Consider the following 26460-nt stretch of genomic DNA (forward strand, 5'->3'; position numbering starts at 1 on the left):
AAGCTCGCCGTCACGCTCGCCGTCACGCTCGCCGTCACGCAACGACTGCAACTTCCAAATAAAAGTCCTCGAAGGCTATTTGCATTGTCGTCAATGTATCATTTGGTCAAATTGATTTTGAAGTTCACAGTTTAGGTGAACGGTATGAGATTTTTTCTAATAGGTTTTTTTGGTGAGCTAACAAATACACGCACGCACGCACGCACACACGCACGCACGCACGCACGCACATACACGTACTCACCCACACAAAAAAAAAAAAAAAAAAAAAAAAAGAGCAATGATGATGACATTTCCGAATGAACAATACTGAGCTCTTTATTAGAAAAAAAAGAAAAGAAAAATTTTTGATTTTGAAGTTAGCCTCAGCGTAGACGTTTACGTTGCGTACGTTTCAGCTTCCTTGACATGGTGTCGACTGTGAATGCACATTATTTTTTTTTTTTTTCCTTTTTCCCAAAACCAATCAGCGGATCTTTTCGCAATCTGAACAATCGGTCCTGGTCGGAACCGATCACGGATGGATGATGATCCGTTGCATCACTCGTAAAAAAAAATTGATCCGGATATATCGTAAAGTTGGGACAAAACATGTCCTGCATAAGAAAGTCTAATTGTCTAAAAGTCTAACCTTCCTTGGTTTTCTTCGGTCCCCTCGGGTCTCCTGGTGTTCGGTTTAGGTGAACGGTATGAGATTTTTTCTAATAGGTTTTCTGGTGAGCTAACAAATACACGCACGCACGCACGCACGCACGCACGCACGCACATACACATACTCACCCACACACACACACACAAAAAAAAAATATATATATATATATATATATATATATATATATTAAAAAAAATAAAAAAAAATAAAAAGAGCAATGATGATGACATTTCCGAATGAACAATACTGAGCTCTTAAAAAAAAATAAAAAAAAATAAAAAAATAAAAAAGAAAGTCTAATTGATATTAAAAATCTACAGATGCATGAAAAATGATCTTGCTTCAAAAGTTAAAGTTGTAGGAATTGCACCTACGCACGTATATGTGTAGCGTATAATGGTGTCCTTTCGTTGCTTTTGAAGGGTGCCTTAAAAGCGGTTAGGCGGCCCCTTGAGAAGCTCCTAATTGTCTCCCGTGGATGCTCGTCTTCACATCTTTAGCATATTTGAATTCTATTCCAATAATGTGCTGCCGTCGACTCTTTTGTGTGCAAACCGCTTCTTGGCTAACTGCTGTTTTTCACTCTATTTGTTGTGATAAATGACTGTTAGATGTAATTTCCCCAGGATCGTCTCTCTCTCAGGGAAGCGCGCACGCGCGCGCGCACGCACACACACCAAACACACCATAATTAGACTGCCTGATTAATAATTCATTATTACCTTCTTTTTTTGACGCCTTTGGAATCATTCTGTGTGTGGGGGTAGAAAAAAATACTGAAAGTGATCCCCCCCCCCCCCCCCCCCCCAAGCATATATCCAATAGTAAACTCGGGTCAAAAGTAAAGTGAAAAACTCAAATAATTGATTATGCTAATGAGACGAATTTACAATTTTGTAGGTTGTCCATCCTGGTGAAAATCAACATTTGCTGGGTTGGTTGGCTCAAAATTAAAGGAAATTGAGCGTCCCAAGCCAGCGACATGAAAACGTCTCAAGAGGCAAGACGGAAAAAGAAAAAAAACATTTGGACATTTTGGTATTAGTTTGACCATTTGAAAGAAATGTTTGTTTTGTTTGAAAATTTTAATTTTGGAGAATAATATTTGGTAGACGTGTGTCATAAGGAGTAAACCAACAAAAAAAAGTCTCAAGAAGTAGATAAAGGAAGTCTGCCATTTTGATTTGAAGCAAATGTAAACATCATGCGTAGACCAACAACAAAGTTTCAAGTGGTTGTGCCTTAAAGGACACAGGAAGTCAGCCATTTTGGTTTTAAGTGGACATTTTGGGTCCAGTTTGGCCATTTGCAGGGGTTGTTTGAATTCTTTGAAAATCCCGCCCCCAATTCTAGATTCAGAAGCACAAGATTTGGTAGACATGTCCGTCCTGAGTAATCCAACAAAAAAGTCACAAAAGACTGCCTAAAAAGCCCCAGGAAGTCAGCCATTTTGGTGGACATTTTGGGTCCAGTTTGGCCATTTGCAGGGGTTGTTTGAATTCGTTGAAAATCCCGCCCCCAATCCAAGTTTCATTCAGGACATGTCCGTCCTGAGTAATCCAACAAAAAAGTCTCAAGAGTCTGTGCCTAAAAAACCCCAGGAAGTCAGCCATTTTGGTGGACATTTTGGGTCCAATTTGGCCATTTGCAGGGGTTGTTTGAATTCTTTGAAAATCCCGCCCCCAATGCCAGTTTGATTCAGGAGCACAATATTTGGTAGACATGTCAATCATGAGTAATCCAACAAAAAAGTCTCAAGAGTCTGTGCCTAAAAAGCCCCAGGAAGTCAGCCATTTTGGTGGACATTTTTGGATCTGTTTGGCCATTTTCAGGGGTTGTTTGAATTCTTTGAAAATCCCGCCCCCAATTCTAGATTCAGAAGCACAAGATTTGGTAGACATGGCCGTCCTGAGTAATCCAACAAAAAAGTCACAAAAGACTGCCTAAAAACCCCCAGGAAGTCAGCCATTTTGGTGGACATTTTGGGTCCAATTTGGCCATTTGCAGGGGTTGTTTGAATTCTTTGAAAATCCCGCCCCCAATGCCAGTTTGACTCAGGAGCACAATATTTGGTAGACATGTCAATCATGAGTAATCCAACGAAAAAGTCTCAAGAAGCTATTCTCAAAAAGACACAAGAAGTCTGCCATTTTGGTTTGAAGCAGACATTCTGGGATGAGTTTGTCCATTTCCACGGGTACCGTTTGAACCCGAGTCCTGAGCCTCCAATTTGATCTAAACTCAACTTGTATATAATAATAGTCGGTGTAGCTATCCGTGACAGTGCCGGTGCTGGAGGACATTGGTGATAATAAAAAATGTACATTCACAGGGAATGGTAGGGTAAGTAAATGTCTTCCCAGCAGCAAGGCAAACAAAAAAATGATAAAAATGAAATGGAATCATCTGAGAACAAGCGCAGCAGTAAAAAGCTGGCTCTCATCTCACCGTAATGACCTTTTCCCCGCTCGCAGGTGTCGCCGTCCCCGCCGTCCCCGCTGTCCCCGCCGTGTGTGTCTTGGAAAGAACACGTTGATAAAGACGGCAAAACACACAAAAAAAAAAAGGGCCTGGAAAGCGTCTTCTTGTTTTGTTGTTCTTTTTCCAGACGGTAGCCGTGAATCTGTGACGCTCACTCCAAAATAGATTTCAACAAAAAAAAAGGAGAGACGAGAACTGGGTGGAGTGGAAAGACAGCTCGCACAACTTTTTGATTTGTTTACAACTTTTGAAACACAAAACTCGCCTGTCGTCCAAAGTCTACCGGGGAAAAAAAATGTTTTCCATGAGAAATGATTTGGTGCGTTCGTCACGGCCATTTGGTGCAACCTTTTTTGTTCGTTTTCATGCTAGCCTCAGCCATTACGCTTTTAGCTCCACGCTATTTGTCAGCGTGTGCTCTGGGAAAAGATTTAGTCATGTAGCCACGGACTTTTGACTTCCGTAAGTCACACACCGACCGACGCTGTTTGCATCAAATAGGGCCTGTCCCAATACTCGCACTTCCACCCGTGTGCCCCTCGGGCTAAATTCCACGTCCTTCCGGCGAAACTGGTCTGTAGTGTCCACGTCACTTTCGCCGGAAGTGCGTGGATTGGGACACGAACATTAATCGGAAACAGCGAGGGGGGGGGGGGGGCTGGGCATACTTCAATCTAGAATGATTTTAGACTATTTAAAAACAATATTGTGGAAATAACATATAACACATGACTTTTTCATTAAGCAAAAATTGAGGAAGGAAGAAAAAAAATATTTTCAACAAAAGCATCAAACTTTTCTTCATGACCTTTTTCAAACAATAAGGCATGGTTTTCTAGAAAATATCTGATATTGTAAAAAAATAAAATAATCGTTTTACATTTTTGCCTAGATAAAAAAAAAAGTTCATTTTATTTTCCAAAAATGTTGAATTAATCATCTTTATTTGGATCAATTACCAACTTTATTTCTTATAATAATTTGAAAAATGTATGCTTAACGCTATTTTTTTTGGAACGACTTTGTCAACACAACTTTCCCAACTGGCTTGAACGTACGAGCCCAGTCAAAAATGTGGACCAGTTCCACACTTGTGTACATTCTGACGCTATCGTCGCAAAAACATGACTTAGCGACGTCCATCGTACGGCGCAGTTTGCTAGCCAAATCCGCTCGCCTCTGCCGCGCAAGTTCCTTTTGAAGCGCTTGCGCTCTCCTTGGGACTTTTCCTCTTTGCCGTCACTGCAACTTGTCTGTGGTGGCGCAAATATATTGCAAATCCACATTAGCATCCCCCAGCACACACACACACACACACACACACACACACCCCCGCACACGCACACAGGTAAACTGCAGCACCCCCTTCCAGCTCGTCTCAGTGCGTGTAATCAGATATTGATTTAATGCGCCATTCGCTGTGACATCCATCTCTGCTTTTCCTCCATCTTCTCTGATGCATCCCTGCTTTTATGATATTACATGCACGCGCACGCGCACGCACGCACACACACACACACACACACACACAAACACACAAACACGCAGAGCGTGAGATATGGGCTTCTGGTCGGGACAAAAATGGGATTTCTTTCTTTAATTTATTTGAACAAAGGCCGTTTCTCCTGGAAGGAAAATGCTTGTCTATTGGAGGCGGGCGAGAAGGCGCGCGGGGAGGCGGGCCGGGCCATCGCGCCGCCTCGCTGCGGTGTCATATCCAGTTCGCAGCCGACCCGACTCGCCCAGCGCCGCGGCTTTTGACCCTCGCGTTCCAAAGGTCGCGTGTGGAAGTAGGCTCGCTGAAGCGCGCTTGCGAAGACGCGTTGCAAATTTTATTCTGTAGGAAATTAATGTAGCATCAAGACTGCCTCCAAATACAAACGCCACAAATCCGTATTAGGTTTTATTTCATTTGGAAAAAAATGAAGGAAAAATTGCATCGAAAAGGCACAAGGGAAAAAAAGTTTTTGAAGTTTTTTTTTTTTTTTCAAAAGGTCTTGTAAAAAGAATCTTGACATGTTCAAGATTTGAAGGGGGTAGGGAAGAATAAAAATCTGATTTTTTTTTTTTTAAAGATCCCCCCCAAAAAAGAAATTTCCTCTTTTCAAGACAAAGACTTATTTTATTTTAAAACGAGGCATGGTTTCTTATTTTTAAAGTCAAAATATGTTAGGGAATTATTTTCAACATTCAAAGAAAAAATACAGTTTAAAACAATATTGAAGATAATTCTTAATTTTTGTTCCCATAAATGCCCCCCCCCCCCCCCCCCCATGAGGACAAAAATTCTGAGAATAAAATAATTGTAGTGGAGGTCAGAGTGAAATAGTTCCGATTTTCTTGGAAATAGATCTTTTTTCTTCTTCTTTTTTCAAAATGTAATTCAAATCGTTTCTTTAGAGGAAAAAGTCATGAAAAAAGTTTAAAAAAATTCCAGAACAAAACTTGCCTTTCTCTTCACCGCTCGAAATCCTAACACGTAAACCCGTGCATGTTTTTTTTTTTTTTTACGCGTCCTCCATTTCCTTTCATTGTTTTGTCTGCCATTTTTTTCTCCGACATTTTCATCTTAGCTATGCCGGCACCCCGCCGTGCCTGCGAAAGCTTTCGGCTGCATTTAAAGAAAAAGAATAAAAAAAAAAACCCCGCAGTGGGAGATGTTTGATGCATGCGCACGCACGCACGCACGCACGCACACAGCGGCCTCCCCCTAAAAGCATTTACATGTTGCATGTCGGGGGGGCTGTGTGCGCGTGTTCATGTGTGATTGAGTGAGGGGGGGGGGGGGTGCTTGTACATGGGGTGGATGATGCAAGTAGACAACGCGCGCGTGCGTGTGTGCGTGCGTGCGTGCGTTTGGGGGTCTCTGCGGGGCGCGGGGGGGGCGCGCATGTCGTAGCATGTCTGATGTGCAATAAGTGCATGCGTGGATGCTGAATAGGACATTAGTTGGCCTCCCGCTACTACATTGACTCGCTCATCCTCTTGTGCGTCGCAAACAACAAAAGAAGAAGAAGAAGAAGCAGCGAGCGGAGGCCGGCAAACGCAACAAAGGCGACACAACACACGTTGCAAACCAGTGCAATTGCGAGACATTTGTTTCATTTTTTTTTCCCGATAGTTCATTAATACGATGGTAGGCAGGTAGGTTGATAGTTATGTTGATTAGCTAGTTGGTCAATGAGATAGGTAATCATGTAGATAGGTGACTAGATGCTCAGTACATTACTTGGTTAGGAGGTTAGTTGGCAGGTGCAGGTAAGGTAGGTAGGCAGGCAGCCAGTTGGTTAGTTGCTTAGCTAGTGGATGAGCAGTTCTTACTAGGTTGGTAGGTGGGTGGCAAACAGGTTAGTCGCCAATATTAATTGCTTAGTAGGTTAGTACATGCTAGATTGATAGTAGGTAATTGGTTATTCAACTAGTTGACAAGGTAGGTGGTTAATGTGTGAGTTGATTAATGGGGTAGTTGATAGTTATGTTGATTAGCTAGTTGGTCAATGAGATAGGTAATCATGTAGATAGGTGACAAGATGCTCAGTACATTAGTTGGTTAGGAGGTTAGTTGGCAGGTATAGGTAAGGTAGGCAGGCAGGCAGCCAGTTGGTTAGTTGCTTAGCTAGTGGATGAGCAGTTCTTGCTAGGTTGGTAGGTGGGTGGCAAACAGGTTAGTAGCCAATATTAATTGCTTAGTAGGTTAGTACATGCTAGATTGATAGTAGGTAACTGGTTATTCAACTGGTTGACAAGGTAGGTGGTTAATGTGTGAGTTGATTAATGGGGTAGTTGGTTAGTTAGGTTGGTAAGTAGGTGGGTGCCAAATTGCTTCGTACATTACTTGGTTAGTAGGTTTGTATATTATTTAGTAGATAATTAGGTCGGCCAGTAGCCTGTTAGTAGGTTAGTTGATTAGTTACGCTGATCGGTAGCAAAGTAAGTCATGAGCTAGTTGCTGAGTCGTTTTGCTCTACTCAGTGATATTCTAGTGTGTGGGTGTGTGTGTGTGTGTGTGTGTCCTTCATTTTCTGCAAGATCATTCCAAGTCCACGTCCACATTGTCCTTTATGTCCGAGCTGACTGACAGCTTAGCCCCCCCCCCACCCCCCCACACACACACCCTTACATTCGTACACAGTGTAATAATGTACTGTATGCATGTATATGTTTTCCATACATTTCATTTCCTGTGACGTTCCGCTCTGTATGAAGTAACACAACATGACGTCAGCCATTCTGTTGTTGCAGAACGCACAACTTTGTATGTGAGTCCTTCCACTCTGACACGCTTGTGTTAGCGCAAACTGACAGGAGGCCCGGCGTGGCTGCAACCAGCTGTGTCGCGCACACACACACACACGCTCAAACACACGCACACACGCTCAAACACACACATACACGCACATTGTTGTGTCAACTTGTGGTCCCGCTTGATGTCGTTTTACCTTCTTGTCTTTTTCTTGTCACCAACACACTTCTGACAGCCCCGGTGTGTGTGCGTGTGTGTGTTCTCGTGCGTGTGTGCGTGTGTGTGCGTGTGTGTGCGCGTGTGTGTTCTCGTGTGTGTGTGCAAGCGTGTGCGCGACAGGTAGAGGGACAAGTCCTTGGTTCGAACTCCTGCTCGCCCAAGGCTACTCAGTGTGCATATGAGCTTGTGTGTGTGTGTCGGCTCTTTTGTAGTGATTCTTGTATCTTTTTATTTGCGTGCCACATCATTTTAAATCATCTGTTAAGATTTCATTTTCAAATTTTATGTTTCTGAAATCTTTTTTTTTTCTTGTCAGATTGCTATTTAATTTTTTATTTCCATTCTTCTTGTTCAGATTTGACTATTTATTGGTACTTTGATCTATTTACAATTCTCAATTTTACTTTTTGTTTTCTGTATTTGCCAAATGTTGCATACATATGTAGTTTTATTTGTGTTCCTATATCTTATTTGTATTGTATTACAATAACAATAAATATAATTTAAATGTTCGTGCTAATTAAATGCTCATAAATTGGGAAGGAGTGCATTTAGTTTCTAGTTTTGTTGTTGTTTGTTTTTTAATAGCTAGCATTATCCTCTGAGAGTCCATTTTGTGAGTTTTTAATCATCGGGATGCTTTTCTGAGTCATTAAACAAGTGATGGAAATGCTGAAAAACTATTAAAATTAACGTTTTCTAAATGCCATCAGGCCCTTTGCTCATTATCGTGACAATATATTAAAACAACATTTTATTTGACATTAAAGTGAATATTTCTGCCATCTGATCATTTGGGAGGAAAGTCCTAATCGTCAAGGCTAATTGCCTCCATCAATGTGAGCCGTAATCATCTTACAAAAAATATAAATTCGTGCTAATGGAGCATATTTGTTGCCGTTATGTCGGAATGTGACGTTTCTGCGTGCTAAACAAATATATATATATTCTGCCGCGTTTGTTATTATGGAGATGGAAAGGTAAATTAAAGGCATGAAAAAGGTATTAAAATGTAAATTGTCATCCGCCGTCGGAGCTTTCAATCACAAATTATCATAACGCGTGGGCACAAACGCCAATCATTTTTGTTTCTGAATAACAAGCTTAGATGTGCATGCTATGCTGGACCGTGTGCTAACAATTGTACGCTACTGACAGTTATGAGCAGACAGGCTAGTACGCTGTTGTTAGCATAGCATTGATAGCAACGTTGCAGGCGTACAGTGCGCACGCAGCCCTATTACTTTTGTTGTAGCACTGTTAGCTCGCGGTCTAGTACACAGACGTTAGCATAGCATGCTTAGCTTAGAGCCAAACACACTTTTGTCACGCAGTCTAGTAAACAACACATTTAGCTTCCAAACCAGATGACAGTAATCGCTCAGGTAATGACATTCTATTGGCCGACTATTTCCTAGCTAAAGCTTAGTTAGCCGCTGTGCTGAACATTGACGGTATCACATTAAAGTACTGGCAGGTGTGCTAATGATGTACTTTTGACTTTGGTGTACAGCATTTTGTTGCAGATTGTTTAATAAAGCAATAGAAAGAGCACATCCCTCCACATCGCTTGTTATGGTTTATGTATTTTTTTCTAACTAGGCTTTATTTCGTTATCCAACATTTACTTTACTAAAGACAAAATCTGTGACGCAATGAGCCCGCAATAAGTGAAGTGAAGTGAAATATAGCGAAGGACAACTGTACTATACAATTAGTGCGGATTGTATGCCCACCTGTGAGCTAGCAATGCTATGCTAACAACGAAGTACGAGACTCCGTTTCTCATTACATTTGATGCAACTGCGGGCTAACGATGCTATGCTAACAATGAAGTACGAGACTCCGTTTCTCATTACATTTGATGCAACTGCGGGCTAACGATGCTATGCTAACAGCCGTGTACAAAGCTGTTGTTTCCTTGAAGAAATGGTTTTGTTCTTTTGCAAAAGTGTTGTTTTGTAGACACGGCTAACACCTGGATGCAGCTGTCAGTGTGGACACATTCCTTTTTCAGCTCCAGCGGTTACACCCCCCCCCCCCCCCCCCTCCCTCAGATGCACGTTTAACACTCTGGCTCTCTGTTTGTGTGGAAATGACAGGGACAAATATCAGCCATCTTCCTTTGTTTCGTTTTATTTAACTATACATGTATTATTCTTTTGATCATTTGTCATATATTTTCCTTCTTTCATTTAAGTGCAGTCATTTTCTTCTTATATTCAAGCCAAAATGGATGGATTTTTTAAAAAATTTTTTTGTTTTTTTAAACTGTTTATTTAAATATATATATATATATATATATATATATATATATATATATTTATTTTATTTTATTTTTTTATTTTATATATATATATTTTTTAATATATGTATTTTTAAGTAATTTTATTCAAAATAATTTGTAATTGTGTAATATAATTTTCTTTATTATGCGTAGGCAGAGCATTTTTTTAAATTAAGTTTATTACTATTAGAATACATAATTATCTATTGGTGCAATATACTATTCTGACTTATTTTTATAATCGGGCCTAAATGAATGCAGCTTACGGCATCAAATATAAAAAAAAAAATTGGGGGGGGTTGTATAATACTTCTTCCATCCATCCTCTTAACCGCATTGAATTCATAAAAATGTTCACTAATGTTATACATTTCCTTATAATTAGGCATCGTGTCTAAAAATCTAGCCAATATAGGATATACTTTTTAAAATTAGACTTTTAATTTTTTTTTTAATGAAAGTACGATAAGGACATATGTTGGTTGTGTGGTTTGGCGGCAGGCACGGCGTCTCGCATTGCAGTCATCTCTATTTATGGCATGGATTTTAGCTGATAATAATAAGACGTAAAGTGACAGTTAAAGCGGAATGTTTCAATCCCGCTTGTTTTGTGCTATCGATGTAACAATAAAGGCTGTGATTACGCTCGTGAAGCTGTTAAAATGTGCCGTTAAGTTATTGGACTCCTACTCCTGCCATGTGCACGCACGCACACGCACGCACACACACACACACACACACACTATATGGATATCCAGCTGTGTTATCATCAATGTTCTTGTCACTTTATGAATAAGTTGAGTTGACTTGAGGCGGCGGCGCACCGAGGCACAGCTGCGAGAACAAATCAATGAAAGAGTTTACTGTCCTTATTTTCCTCCTCAGATTTAATGACTCAAGAAGAGAAAAAGTCGAGCAAAGTGTTTGCAAGATGTCTAAAAAGTGTTAAAAGTCGGGGAAGATGTCACTTTGATTGACAGGACTGACTGCAGCATTTTTGATGCTTTCAAAGAGAAAAAGTGAAAAGACATATTGTAGAACATTGCAATTGTGTTTGTACCTTTAACTGTTTAACGGCTTGTTAGCTAGTTTTGATGTTAGCTAACAGGCTACTTCCTGGATCTGAAGGTGTCTTAGTGTTTGTTTGTTCATATGTTTGTTAGTAGGCTACTTCCTGGTTGTTTGGATTTAAAAAAAATTATTATTCATTTCTAAATGTATTTTTCTTAATTATTGGGCAGGATTAACGCTTGCACGATATGAAACTCATGATACAATAATGATGGCGATGAGTCTTAAACATAGGTGGCCAAAACATGCCTAATTCAATGTAAACTGCATTAATAAACTAGCCACTAGAGGGTGCTGGAAGTACACAAATGAAAATCACCCTGGCTTATTATTTTTTTTTTTAAATAGATGCACTGGTTTTTATATGGGGACATGAAGACGACAATATTGTGGCAGCATTAATATCGCGATTTTAGCTTCCAGGTTGTTGCTAATTGCTCATCGGACCAATACCATTTTCCGTCCTCCAGGCTGGAGAGTCCGTCTTATGAGGTGATGCAGTTGGACTTTGAGGTGGACAACGTGATCACCTTGGCCCCCACCCAAACTTTCCACTGGAGCATGGAGTACGCGTCGGGGTCGCCGGGGTCGCCGGCCTCGGCCGAGAGGGTGTCGCACCTCTACGTCAGCAACACCGACATCCAGGGCATCGTCCCACTCGCGCAGGTGAAATCATTCTCATCTCATCCTCGCTCTTCCTTTCCCTTCTTCTTCCATAGCTAGTTATCCCCTTCTTCCTCGTTATCTGGCAACAGCATTTCAATAAATGACAAGATGTGACATTTGTAATCATATCAAATGCATCGTTAAGTTCTCATGAATTAAAACAGACGTTTCCCGTCTGCCCAAAGCAAAAATTGTTACGGAGAGCTAAAAAAAAAATAAAAAAAAAATGGAGCATCCAGCTGCTCCAGATGCTTTCGAAAGCTCTCTCGCCTCCATTAGCGGCGAGCTAATCTGGTCTGATAGCCCCTCCTTCAGAAAGCAAAAGCCCTGGTGAGAAAAGCCAATTTGGCGTGGTCGGGCATCTCTGCCTTCGCCAAACACCAGACAAACAAAAACATGACCGCCGTCTGAACATCCATCTCAGTTTTGCTGCTATTTATTTATTTATTTATTTATTTATGTCATTATTTTTTGAAAGTTATTGTTTAAATGTGAATACCAAAATGTGATCCCACTTCAAACGACAATGGAAGTATATTCGTACATCATCATCATCATCATCATGTTCATCACGGTACTCGTCCAGCCGTCCGTCCAAACGTCTGACCGTCCTCCCACCCTCATTCATCATTCATTATTACTTTTTTATGTCATTAAAAGAATCATCCATCTGTAGATTAATATGCTAAACATTCAGAACAAAAGAGCTTGTTTGAGGGAGTCTTCAATCTGGAGAGTTTTTTTTCAGCTGGTAAAAAAAAAAAAAACGAGTTCAGTCCGTTGGTTTGCCTCATTTTGTCCATCTGTCTCTTGACCGAGCTGTCGGTCAGTCTGATCCGTCAGTAGGGTTGTCTGCCGATCTGCAGGTCAGCCGGGTCAGACTGTTGGTCGGGTTTGTCGGCCTCTCCGTCAGTCGATCAGTCTGTCGGTTTAGTCTCATCTTAGCGCCATATGTCTTCCATTTTGGGGTTTGACGTCATTTCCCCACAGGAAATAGATCGCCAAAATAAGACTAGCCTAATGGAAATCTTCTGTAAAAGCAACGGTCGCTCTCAGTGACTGAAGCTAAAACAGCTAAAACAAGATAAAGAGCTCCCCACTTGTTAGCTTGTTAGGAGGGGGATGGGGGGGGGGGCTATGCTACATCAAAGCCAAGGGAGGTCAGGAAAAAGGATGTGCCGATGTTTCAGCGCATAAATTGGATCAGTAATAATGTTCTGTGATGTCTGTGACCGCCGCCATTACGCGTCCTCGCTCGCTCCCCGCCGCTAAGAGTAAAAGCCCAAGCGTCCCACAGGGTCTGAGGGGGGAAGGAATAAAATGCTGTTCTTGTCGGCCATCTTTTATTTATTCAACGTCATCTAGCACTTGTTCGTGCTTCTTTGCTGCGCTTCAAACAAAAGTGCCCTCGCAAAAAGTTGGAGTCTAATTTTGTCTTAATACACAAGTTTGTGAAATTGGGCTTTTGCCTGGAATTTACACGTCCTGAATGACAAAAAAGGAGCGCAAAGTCAAGACGGGTTCATTAGCTTCTTGCACGAGTCTGGCTAGCCGCTATGTGCTCGTCACTTGTGAGCAAAAAGTAGTTTCAACATTTTACGAGACATCCGTGGTTGACTTCATGCTAGAATTATGCGAACATGTCTTTGTCCACAAAAGTTTTGTAAGGGCATTTATCCAACTTTTTGTGAGCAAAACGCTTTGATTCAGATGTTTGTTATTTAGCATTTAGCACAAAAAATTTTTTTTTTGTGAAATGACTTTGTCTTCTGCACCGCGTGTAGCGAAATCGAGTCCATCTGTTTGTGATGTCTGTTGAGACGTAGCACAGAACGTAGCGGTAAAATGTTGCCCACAGCATTATTATTGTTTTTGCGCTAGCTACAACAAAGAGCTTGTACTCGGATTTCCATTTGACTCTCGTTGTTAGCCGCCATACATTACCATTTACGTGGGATACTTGACTTCGACGTGGGTTTCTTATGCTAGCCGCTAGCTAATTTCAGTATGCTTGTTTTTTTCATCTTTTTCTTTGCTACCCGTCACTGACCCCTTTACCAATTAATCCACATGGGCGACTATGTGGGTCAAGGAGATGCGCTTGCTCACGTTCATTTCCATCGCCGGCGTATGTCCGCCGCCAATTAGTCCCGGAGAACAGCACCACAGAAGAAGTAGTGTGGAGTGTTAACCGAGTGGGTGATGTTCGCTAGTGACCGAGGATCAAACAGTGGGAAGCGTTTGTCCCGCTTTGGATTTATTTATCAAATGAGACATGACATTTTTTGACCTGCCGGGTGGACTCACAAGTCTCAGATTAGCTGAGTTCACAAAAAGTGGGTTAGTTAACGTTAGCTAACTCGTGCGAAAAGGTCATTTAGCAAGTGTCAAGTACCCGGTAGCGACCGCGAGAAGCTAGCAACCGCTCACAAACATGCACTTTGCTTACAAAAAAAATTGCTGAATACGGTGTAACAAACATTGTGTTGGGAATGTTGCCACTCAATAAAATCAATTACTAACGTCCACTACAATGTATAAAAAAACACACGCATCTTACAGCCTAGCTTTTTGTTCACAATTGAAAATCAGTGGCGAGCTCGCAAAGCTAACGTAGCCAATGCGCCGCCACCACCTTCGTCCCACGAGATCAAAATCATTTGTTTACAAAAGGTCGCTCAATGTCTTCGAGTGACACTGTCAACAAAAGTTCTCGAACGCCTCCCAGTCGTTTTTGGCTTCGTGAGTGTCCCATTACTTTTGCCCAAGTGGCGATGATTCATCTGGCGTGTGACAGATCACAAGCAGGCAGCGTGTCACTGTTTGCTCCAAGTAATTACTCTGTCCGACAACACACTTGTTGACAGCGCGCGCACACACGCTCACACACGCACGCACGCACGCACGCACCGCTGGCAACTCAACAAACCCGGGGCTTATTAATCTGACTGTAATGAACATTGTCATCGTGATAATAGGCATTTATCCCTGACATATCACGCACGCACGCACGCACGCACGCACGCTGTGAATTTTCTGGCATTTTCCTGCTATGTCGTTGTTGTGTATGTAAAATCCAACAAAGAAATTGCGCAAAATGTCAATTTTCAGTTTCTTGGGTGGTTTATCGTTCATCATCCTGCTGTTTTGTCGAATTTTAACCAATATAAAAACTATTTTTTTTAAGTCACAGACAAGTCCGAAGTTTCATGTTTCCAACATCCCGTTTCGGTTTCCTGGCAGATTTGGCCAACCTCATTTTGTCCCACTGTGACGCACGTCTCCGTATTTGACCACATGGGCGTAAAATCACAGAGTTGGGACTGATTACAGTCATTTCTGGACGACAAGCCGCTCCTTTTTTCACTTGCATTCGACCCTGCGGCTAATACAAAGGTGCGGCTTATACATCAGATCACAAGGGGGCGCACTATAAAGGAAGCGCAAGAGCGTCAAGGCAGAGCGCAAAACAAACCACGTGAGCCCAAATACAGGAGCGAGACACAGAACGGGAGCGAGACAATTTGCGCCCTCATTAAGGAAAAAAAAGTAGCGGGAACCCGATGCGGTAACATTAAAAACGTAGTCGGGTGCGGCTTATATGAGGAACAAACTCCAGTATTCCCCAAATCGAGTTAGTGCGGCTTATAGTCCATAAATGACTGTAGAAAAGGTTGGCTAATGGTAAGTGCACTGCATTGACTTGTTTAGCACGATTGAAGATTCCAACAAGATAGCATTTAGCATTAGCGATGTCTGCTGTTTTTTGTTTGTTTTGCTTTGTTTTCTGTAAATGTTCAAACATGACTTAGGAAACTTCACCATTAGGCTCATTTTCTTCTGTTGGACTAAGACTCTGCATCTTCTTCTTGTGCTTAATTATATTCCATCTCTTCCGGTAGAGCTCAGTACTGCCGGTCATGTTGTGGCAAAATGTGGTATTACACTGAAGGCCCGCAAGTGTATAAATTGCCTAAATTTTCATATAGCCTAAAAACCCATTAAAAAATAATTGCCTGCCATTACTTGAACACTTTATCAATGTCAAATCACTCTTTTGAAACCTTTATTTGACCAAATCAATTCATTTAGATGCATGAATTTCTATTTAACAAATTGATTTGAACTGTTAACCTTTTTTTTTTTTTTTTAACAAAACAATGTAAGCTCTAGTTAATAGGACATTTCATCCAGCAATAAAATGACATTAGATCGTACACATAAAGAAAAAGCAAGCCTATTTAATCGATTTTTCTCACCCAAATGTGATCCAATCCAGCGCAAGAACTGTCAGATGAGGAACATAACAATCCTCCATGTTGATTGGCTACTTTCTGCATCGGGGTCACACTGGTCATAAAATATACTGTTAATTAACCTCTCTGAAAAACATTCTTGGGAACAGCTCTTGAACGGGTGTACCTAATGAAGCGGCCGCCGAATGTGTGTGTGTGTGCGTGTCTGCACATGAATCACTTGTTTGACGTCTCAACATTTCCGTGCTCATAAAAAAATTGCTCCTTTAACAAGCTGCACATCAGATTTGCACACGCGTGCACCTCCACTGACTTTACTGCTTATTAATGCCGTGTCATGCCATAAACAACACACGCACGCACGCACACACACGGAAAGAGGAGGCGTGAGGCGCCATATGTTCAGATGGCTTCACATCTCTCCGCATGGCCGCACACAAATTAAAGCCTTTTTGATTTGATTCTTATTATTGTCCTTTTTACGAGCGACTCGACTTGTTTGAGTGGCGAATATGAGAGAGGAGGAGCGAGAGAGCGCGGTACGGCAAATTGACGGTAAATCACGCAAACCAATCGACGGGATAAAAGGCCGCGAGACGTGACGGGTGCGAAATGTCTCACGGTTGTGTGATAAAACAATGTTTAATAAGATGCTTTTGTATGTGGACTACTGGAAGACCAAGCAGTTAAATGTTTATGCATATCAAAAGTCTACACACCCCTGTTCGAATTCCAGGTTTTTAAAATTTTAATTAGGAAAAAAAAATGAGACCAATCGTGATCGTGTGACTTGTATTGTGATTTACATCGAGACTGAAAAAGAAAATAACAAGGGAATTATGAACAGTTCTAAACAGCAGTCAGGGTTAGCAAAAACCTTCAGGCTTGTGCAAGATGGTTAAAAAAAAAAAAGTTTGTTCTGTTGGAAAACATTTTTTAAATTATGACCAGTTCAAAATAGAAGTCAGCGTTAGCTCAAAGCTTCTGCTAGAAAGCAAAATTTTTTTTTCTATAAATAAATAAATAATAGGGGGAATTATGAACAAGTTCAAATAGCAGCTGGTGCAAAACTGTCAGTCCTCTGCTAAAAAAATAAAATAAAAAATAATCTGACAGTAATAAATGGGGAAATTATGAACAGTTCAAAAAACAATTTTATAATAAAATGTAGACTCATGCTAAAAATCAAAATAGTATTTTGTGATTCAATCTTTTTAGTTCTTTTATTTTTCATTGTCATGTATTTTAAAACATTTTGTTGTTTTATTGAGTATTTTCTAATATTTGTAAGTTACATTTTTAGTTTAGTTACATCTTTATCTTTAAAATGTTTTTTATTTTCCTCACCCAAGTTTGTGTTTTTTGTTTTGTTTTCAATTTTTATAAACTTTGATTAAAATATTTTATTGGCTTCATTTTATATTTAAAGCATTTTATTTGGTGTTATTGTATTTTAAACATTTGTTTTTCTTTGTTTGACCAATTTAGCTGCGGTCAATCGAACCTTTCGTCCAATAATTGCTTTCCATTCGGACTGAGGTTTGTACACTTAACGAGAGACCTTGAAAGTCTTTTAATTGGAAGTAAATTCATTTAGATTTTTACCCTCAACCGATCAAGCTCCACTCATTACTAGCAGAGCACACACACCGGTGCATGCTAATGCGTGTGTGTGTGCTGTCTGTCTTCATTCTCTATGATTCACTCAAGTACACACACACACACACACACACACACTACACGCGCACACACACACCGACTCGTTCATTCATACTTGAAATACTTGATAAACAAACCTCGGTCGTCATGGTGACCAAGCATCTTGTCTGATCTGTTCTTTGGGCACAATATCAAACTTATCTTGCAATTTTCCCCCCAAAAACAAACAAAATATTGGCTGAAATGTTGACATTGTGGACGCAAACAATAGTGAGTTCCACTTCCTGTTTATGTGTGTCAATACTTTTTCCTGTTTGAGTTTCTCCTGAAGAAACAAAAGTGATATTGTGGAAGAAGTTGACATCTTGAAGTGGTACAACTTCCCGTGCGGGTGTCCCAATACTTTTGTCTATGTGATACTGTTCATTAATCCTCCATTTTGATGATTTCAACTCCCTGCCAGTGGAATGTGTCCCAATACTTTTGCATTTATTCTGTTCTGGCAGAGAAAACCTGTTGAGAGATTTGCATATTTAAAAAAAGATCATATCAACTTCAAGCAGCGATTTTGTCCCAATACAACAATGCAGAATTGTGTGTGCGTGCGTGTGCATGCGTGTGCGTGTGTGCGTGGACACGACGACGACAACAACAACAAGAAGACTTTAGTGGCCGCTGTCTGACGTCACATCCACTTGCAGCCTGCAGTCAAGATAGCGACGATGTGGATGTGATCTTATCTACTGTACACATTTCATCACATGGCAAACACACACACACACACACACACACACACATATATGCACACGCACACGCACGAGGCGGGTAAACATCTCGCTTCCCACTCGGCCTGCAGGCAGAATCTTTTCCTTGATATCTTCTTTCATCACCGTGTGCTTTTTTTATTGTCTTTGTCATGCTTTTAATCCTCTGGATTCCCTCCTGGCCGCCTCCTCCTCCTCCTCGTCCTCCTCCTCCTCCTCCTCTTCCTCCTCCTCGTCCTCCTCCTCCTCCTCGTCCTCCTCGTCCTCCTCACCTGTTTCTCACCCTCCACCTGCTTCTTGCCTCGACGTTCCAGATATGCAGGAAACGTCTTCCGTCGTGTACTTTGGGGTCTTTGAATGACTGCATTCTCTTTGAAGTCCACAAAAACACATGTGGGGGGTCTTTGAGTTGTTCTTTACATACTCGAGTGTGTTTGAAGACTAAATTGTTTTTAATGTTGGAAAAAAAATTCCATGGTCTTTGAATACAAAAATTGTAAAAAAAATTCAAAAATATCTATGCTATGCTTTGGGGTCTTTGATTTCTACGTTCTTGTTGCTCCCGAAACGAAATGAAGCAGGCCCGTTTTGTGGGCGCAACGCAGTCAATTTTCTGTTTATTGTTACGGTTATTTATGATGCCTGAATTGGCCTGGTGGGCCTAATAACACTCACCAAGCTGCCATCCACAAACAATAAGCCATAATCACAAGTGCGTGCGTGCGTGCGTGCGTGCGTGCGTGCGTGGATAAATGCCCCCTTTTGCAAGCGTCACGCCATCTCATCAAGATGGACGTCAGCAGGTTTTTTCTCTGTAGCTTTTGTTTTTCATAATAAAACATTTGCAAACATTTGCTTTTACTCTGAAAAAAAATAGCAACATTTTTGCTGATTAATGCGAACATATTACACCAATTTGATAATTGAATCATAATCCATTTTCTTTAACACCCTATTCAACAACAAATGGGCAAAATAGATAGAAAAAAAGAAGAAAAAGTTAGCTGCAGCTCGAATTAAGTCCGCCACGCAAGCCGGCGAGACTTCCTTGTTCGCCGACCCGCTCACTCGAGCCCAACCCAAGACACGCTTAGGACCGCCCCCTCATTTGAATAACATTTCAACCTGACGGAAAGTCTGCAGCATGAAATAAATAAAAGCAAAACGTTTTCATTTTTTGATTGATATTTAATTGTATCTATGTATTTATTTTTGTATTTATTTCGACATTTATTTTTATTTTTTTAAATCTCGTTTTTTATTATTATTATTTTTTTTACTTTTATTTTTTTATTTAGGGATATATATATATATATATATATATATATATATATATATTGTTTATATTTCCATTTATATTTATTTTTTTGTATTACATTTTTGAATTGTATGTTTTATATTTGTTTTTATTTCCATTTATATTTATTCATTTATTCATTTAGTCTTTGATTTATTTGAAATGTTGTCAGTTTGGGTCGTGCCTTGACTTAACGAGCGATCACTAACCAAATTCAGAGCTTTAAATTTCCCAGCTTCAGCTCGAGTTGAGTGGAAAAAAAATATGGAGCACGAATGTGCAAAATGAGCGCACTCTCAAGGAGCAACGTGTCATTGCGATGTTTCGTCGTGTGTGTCGGACAGGACACGGAGGTGCTGAACACGGCCATCCTGACCGGTCGCCGGGTGTCTCTGCCCGTCAAGCTGGTGACGGTGGGGACGGACGGCCAGGTGAGGGAAGTGGACGACTCGCTCAGCTGCACCTCAGCCGACGTCCACGTGCTTAAAGTAAGTGTCTTTGATGACGACCAATATGCACATGAGCTTTGTAAAAAAAAAAAAAATCTCATGATATTTGCAAGATGCACAAAGTTCTTTGATTATGAATTGTGTGATGTTTACAAAATGAATATTGGGTTCTTTGATATTCCAAATGGTCTTTGATGATTTCCAAAATCCACGATAGGATCATCAAACACTACATTTTCTTTTACGTTTGATGACTACATTTTCTTTGGTAGTTATGCTAAGTTTATTGATGGCTCAAGTAAAAAAAACGGCCTCTTTTGATATGTTGTCACTTTTAAACACGCTGTAAATTTACGAGCAGCGTTGTTTTGTTTTCAGCTCATTTTTGTTTGCCGGTGGCTCCCCACCGTCCCCCATTTAATGACAAATCAGATGAAGAATTAGAGCGTGCACAAGTGCAACAAAGTTAAATCTATTCGGGCTATAAAGCCGTAATGTTTATGACGCACAAATGTGGCAAATTCAGACGGCTGTAAAAACTTTTAAAGTAGCGGCGTGCGACGCTAACGCGCGCGCTAGCCGTCACCGCTGCCGAAACGCTAAATGAATCAAGCGGAGGAATGTGCTCACGCGGCCAAAGATGCAAGATTGATTTCCTCCGGCGCGGCGTCGCCTTTATCCTCGGGAAGCGCAAATGAAACGCACCCTCGCTGTGACACTTTCCATACGGAAACAATTTCCTTTCGCCGGCCGACAGGAGCCACGCTGCTTAAGCGTGATCAATAACACCAACAACGGAGGGTACTCATTTTAATGTGTGCGCGTGCGTGTGCGTGCGTGTCTTTGAGCGTGTCTTTCAGGGTGTGTTTGTCGCCCCAAGAATGTGTCGTCATTTTCAACACTCACAAAAACATTTCTCACGCTCTAAATCCATCCAATCCAATTAGATGGCGGCTTATTTGAAGGAACAAAATAGTCTTTCATTTTGACAAACCGTCACAGATATACATGCCTGTAATTTTTCCTTCATACACGCATTTTTATTTTTATTTTTTTTATTTTTTTTTATTTTATTTTTATTTATTTATTTTTTTTCTATAAAGAGCTCAGTATTGTTCATTCGGAAATGTCATCATCATTGCTCTTTTTTTTTTTTTAGGCTTTACATGATCAGGATTATTTGGCCGATCACTGATCAGCGATCAAGTTTGACGAAAACGATAACCGATCGCCAATTTGATCAAATATCAATTTTCAAAATTCTACTTTACAGTTGACGGCTGCAATTGGCAAGCGACAGGGAAGGCCTGGCCTGGCTCACAAATAGAGAAAAATAAAACACACGTTCATATCATTGACATCAATTGAAATGCATGAAAAAAAAAATCATCAAAAAATGTGAATAAACATGAACTCTTTTCCTGCCATCAACGTTAAATAACGTGATTGGAAATCCCAACGAATACCGCCATCAACATTAATTGACGTCAACTACGTTTTTTTTTTGTTTTTTTCAATGAGCAGCTCTGGTTTCATGAATAAGCTGAAAAATCAAAAACAGCCACTAACTATGGCCAGCAGATGGCAGCATTGTATATCTTTGTGTTTTCAAATGGTTATTACTAAATCTAATATCTAATCTTTCATATGGTATCCACCATGTTTATGTCGTCATAGCACACAATATTTGCTTTGAAATATGAGTGAAAAATCAGCTGGCACTGTCGGAGTTGTTTTTTTGTATAATGTTTGGCAGTTAAAGTGCTAAATATAACATGAAAATGTTATATTTCATTGAGCCGATCAATGACGTCATTGATTGATCAGGCAAATTAAGACATTACATCACCAATTTTGTGTACAATGCAAAATATCGATCGATCTCAATACAACCAATCAGATCGGTTTAAAGTCTAGTATTTTTTTAAGACTCGAAAATATTTGATTTATACAAAAACATGTACATTTTTCCCTGAAAGCTCTAATTTGTGTGTGTTTTTTAAAATAAAAATCTACACATTCGTTTTTTGGGCTCTTCAAAAATGTGTGACGTTTGCATTTTTAAAAAAAACGGCGCTCAGGTTCGTTTATTTGCAAGTCAAACTGAATTGTGCCGCGAACACGGCGACATTTGGGCGTCCTTGTGCTAATTACTCGCTGACTCGTACTTCCTCTCACGTCGTGGCCACTAATTTGATTGGCTGAAGTTGGTGCGTGTTTTGGGAGCGCTGTTTGTACACGGATGGACGCAAGGCCGATTAAGAATTGATCTGAGCGACATTTAATAAAGCACTCGCCCGCTTTGACACGCGGGATCTTTACACACACGCACGCGCAGCGTCCTTGGGAAGTGTGTGCGTGTGCACACCTTTGCTGACTAGTCCAGTATTAATCATTTGATATGCATGTCCACCCCCCCCCCCCCAAAAAAAAAAAGGTGAAGTAGAAGTTGAAAGGAAGCTTGATCATAATCCCTTTATGACTTGCACTTTTTGTGTGTTTTTGCTGAATCTTTGACTTCATTTTGTTTTGTGCGCGGGTCGTAAAAGACTCCGTTACATGAGAGGTTAATGAAAATTTCCAGTTTCTGGTGAGCTAACAAATACACGCACGCACGCACGCACGCACGCACGCACGCACGCACGCACGCACATACACATACTCACCCACACACACACACAAAAAAAATAAAAAAATAAAAAGAATAAAAATAAAAGAGCAATGATGATGACATTTCCGAATGAACAATACTGAGCTCTTAAGAAAGAAAGAAGAAAGAAAAAAAAAAATCTGATCAAATCTAGATGCCGATGTTATATTTTCTATTGCGCAAGGTGAGCACAGCCTTAGGCCCGCCTTCGTCTCCGGCTAAAAGTTCCCGCGTGACTTTTGCAGCCCGTCCCCCAATTGAACATTTTGACTTTGTTTTGTCTGCCGCCGTCTGAACTCGTAACTCCTCAGCGAGCGTGCGAGCGTGCGTGCGTGCGTGCGTGCGTGCTGACAGCTTTTTAGAACGCACATCAAACGTGGCTTTTAAGGCCGCCGAGCGGACGGACGCAATGTCAGGCTGGTCGCCGACTGTCACCGCGACCCAAAAGTTTCACTCCCGATGGTCCCGCGCTGTCGTGTGCGCGCACACGCACACACCGTTCTCACAGTGGAATAGAAATACAAAATATAATAAACATTATACGGGACCATTTGAAATGAAAATAAATGTCTTTTTTGGAATGATGAACAAAATGATCAAGTATTTTTACTGTAGTAAGATGATGCTTGCAAAAAATCCCGCCGTTTTCTCCGTCCTCAAAGACGCGTTGAAACCACGCCCACGTCGCATCTTTTTTACGTCTACACGGGCCGCAAAGGCTTTCATACACCGCAACAACGAGGCGCTCTAAAGCGGTCACGCCATTGCGAAGCCTCATTTCTTACGCTGGCTGTCAAAAAAAAGTCTCCATTTTTTTTCTCTTTCATCTTTTTTGGTATGAGCAAACAATGAGGCACAAAATACTGCGGCCTCTCCTGTGACGTGCATGCACTTGCGGCATACGATGAGGTGCTCTAAAGTGACCATGACGCCAACATGCTGGCTTTCACATTGATTCCCCCCCCCCCACCCCCCCTCCTCACTCTTCTGCCCTCTCTTCATGACATGCGTACACTCGCAGCTTACAACGAGGCGCTCTAAAGCAGCGATGCCAATAGGAAATGGCTGTCAAGTCAGACTTCCAAAGAAAAATGATTCCCGTCACTCTTTGGTATTTCCTTGCATTTATTTAAAACATTTTTGCGAGCACTCAGAGCCAGCGATAAGGCACCGTGAAGTGATCAAGCCATCGTGAATCTCGATGTCTGTCTGCGCGACGTTTGCGCCGATCATCCATGAAATTGATGTGAACACGGCACATCACAGGTTTTCAATGTCCGTAAATGTGTGAGAGTGTGAAGGAAGTTCTGGCCACGGGGTGTGACCCGTGTCATACCTTCATAAAACATGGCCGCGCGGGTCGATAACTAATTAGCCGCTAATTAGCAAGCTAACATACGCAACCAGCAGTCGTTGGAACACACACGAGCGCACATTTTCTTCCATCGAGCCACTTTGTCTGTTTCAATATTCATAAGGACAATGAAATAGTCTTTTAACTGTTTCTTATTTTAATGTATGCAACAATTTATTTGTTCTACTTTAGATTTTTAAGTTCAGACATATTTTCTTCACTTTTTATGTGAACTACCGTACTTTAAAATTGGTATAAATTGTCATTTTACGCCAACATTTTACCGAGTCAAGTGCATCGTGTTCACTGATCTGAAGACAGTAATTTCTGGACTACAAGGCGCGCTAGCTAAATTTGGGCAGCACTCGAATTTGTTACACATATAAGCCGCACCCGACTATAAGCCGCAGGCGTTTTAAAATTAGCGCACCGGGTTCCCGCGACTTTCTTTTCCATAATGAGGGCGCACATCGTCTGGCTGCCGTTCTGTCGACTGTATTTGGGCTCACTTGGTTTGTTTTGCTCTGCCTGGCGCTCTTACGCTTCCGTTATAGTGCGCCCCCTTGTGATCTGATGTATTAGCTGCAGGGGTGGAATGCAAGTGAAAAAAGTAGCGGCTTGTAGTCCAGAGCTTACTGTATGTGACTGGATGCCGCCATATTGCTCCTCCCAAGAAACGTTTCTCGGCATACGATACATTTACAGTATCGAAATTGGAGAATATTTCAGACAGTACTTCATGGAAACAGCATGTTGTATAATGTTTGAAATTTGTTCAACGTAAACAAGAAGACTTCAGACATTTTACAACTTGCCTTAAATACATGTATAAATTATACGCTTAAAGGAAACTTGTATCTTAATTTTTTTAAGCAATTATAACTGTAATTCAACAAACGATGCTTCTGCCTAATCTAATATTGTGGTCTAAGGAACTGAGTGATAAAAAGAAAAAGGGGGTCTTCAAAGCAGCACATACCGTCCACTTGTTAATTTAGTATTTTTATTTTTACCTGTTAAAAAATAGTGACCACCTTGAAACCCCCCCCCACCCCCCCCCCCCACCCCCCAATACTAACTGCCTACGAGCTTCATATGTCTCATCTGTACGTATACCGTATAGTTTATACTATAGTCTGCTGGCGAGATGGGAGGAGCAAGATGGCCGCCCTGTGACTTCAACGACTAGCACGGGCGTTAGAAAGGAACTTTGTTTTGGGGGTTTTTCTTTCAATTTTCTACATTTCATTTCCTACACTAATTTGTTTTTAATTGAACTTGATTTTCTTACATTTCGCCTCACCTCGTGTTTTACTTATTCCCCCCCCCCCCCCCCCATTATTTAATAAGGTGAGGATGCACAACGGCTTCCCACTTCAAGCTAGCGGCGAGCTCGTTGTCATCTATAACAGTGGACTCCATTTGCTGGTAGAGTTGATCAGTCGAACTTGTTACCATTTGACATATATTTATATATATATATATATATACATAAACCATATTTGAAGTGAATCATAGTTTGAATCGGAAGCGGGAGCGAGTGTTACCCGAGCAAGTCGCCGTGCACGCAAGAGCGCGCGCTTCAACTTTCCCAACTTGTGCGACGAGAAAGTCCGCTTTAACTCCAAATAATATTTGGTATTCTTTGATCTCTTTGTCTCATTTGAATAACGCCGCGTGACAAATCAACACACACACACACACGCGCTCAAATGTGTAAAGTTAAAATTGAACACGCACACACACTCTGAGGCCACGCAAGCAGACATATTGGGGCCAGCGTTGACTTATATCCCTATGCTAATAAGGCTGCTAATTCACACACACACACACGCACGCACGCACGCACACACCTTTTTATTTAAGCCCAACAGACGGGCCTGACAAAGAGCCAAAAGAGAGGAAGTGTTTGAAGCTAATACCAAGAAGAAGATTGTATTTTCGCCGACTTCAACACAAAAGAAGGAGAGTTGAAGGCGATTCTTTTTTTTTTTTTCTCCCAAAATGCAACAGTGCATCACAATCCCCAAGCAAGTCCACCAAGCACACTCACAGTCAACTTTGGATGAGAGTTGATGTTCCAGGCCAAAACTTTCTCAGAAATGGTTGGTGTCAGAAGTGGGATTTTGCTACCTCATAAATAATATAACTAAATACAAAACTAATGACACAATTTTGGGTTCTTGTTGCTCTGGAAACAAAGAACATAAATATATATATATATAAGGCCTTTTTAAAGCATTGCCATTGTCATCTGGTGTCAGAAATGGGATTCATGTCCCATATTTTTTTTAATGCAATGCAAATATAAAAACAGTGTTTTTTTCCTTTTTGTTATTCTGAAAAAAAAAGTTAGTTTTGAGCATTCTGGTATATGTGTTTTGTGTCAGAAGTGGGGCTCCAAACCCCACA

General features: G+C 40.9%; 1 protein-coding gene across 2 annotated transcripts in view; it reads left to right on the forward strand.

The window, feature by feature from the left end:
* Positions 1-26460, forward strand: part of LOC147173186 (transmembrane protein 132B) — a 126603-nt gene that overhangs the window by 87071 nt on the left and 13072 nt on the right. For both annotated transcript variants that reach the window (XM_086076949.1, XM_086076950.1), the window contains exons 5-6: positions 11424-11619; positions 19940-20083. In XM_086076949.1, coding sequence (XP_085933075.1) covers positions 11424-11619; positions 19940-20083 — 340 coding nt within the window. The remainder of the gene's footprint in view (positions 1-11423; positions 11620-19939; positions 20084-26460) is intronic.

Source organism: Leptonotus elevatus, chromosome 5 (assembly GCF_054856555.1).
Source record: "Leptonotus elevatus isolate MCC_2025b chromosome 5, RoL_Lele_1.0, whole genome shotgun sequence".
NCBI lineage: Eukaryota > Metazoa > Chordata > Actinopteri > Syngnathiformes > Syngnathidae > Leptonotus > Leptonotus elevatus.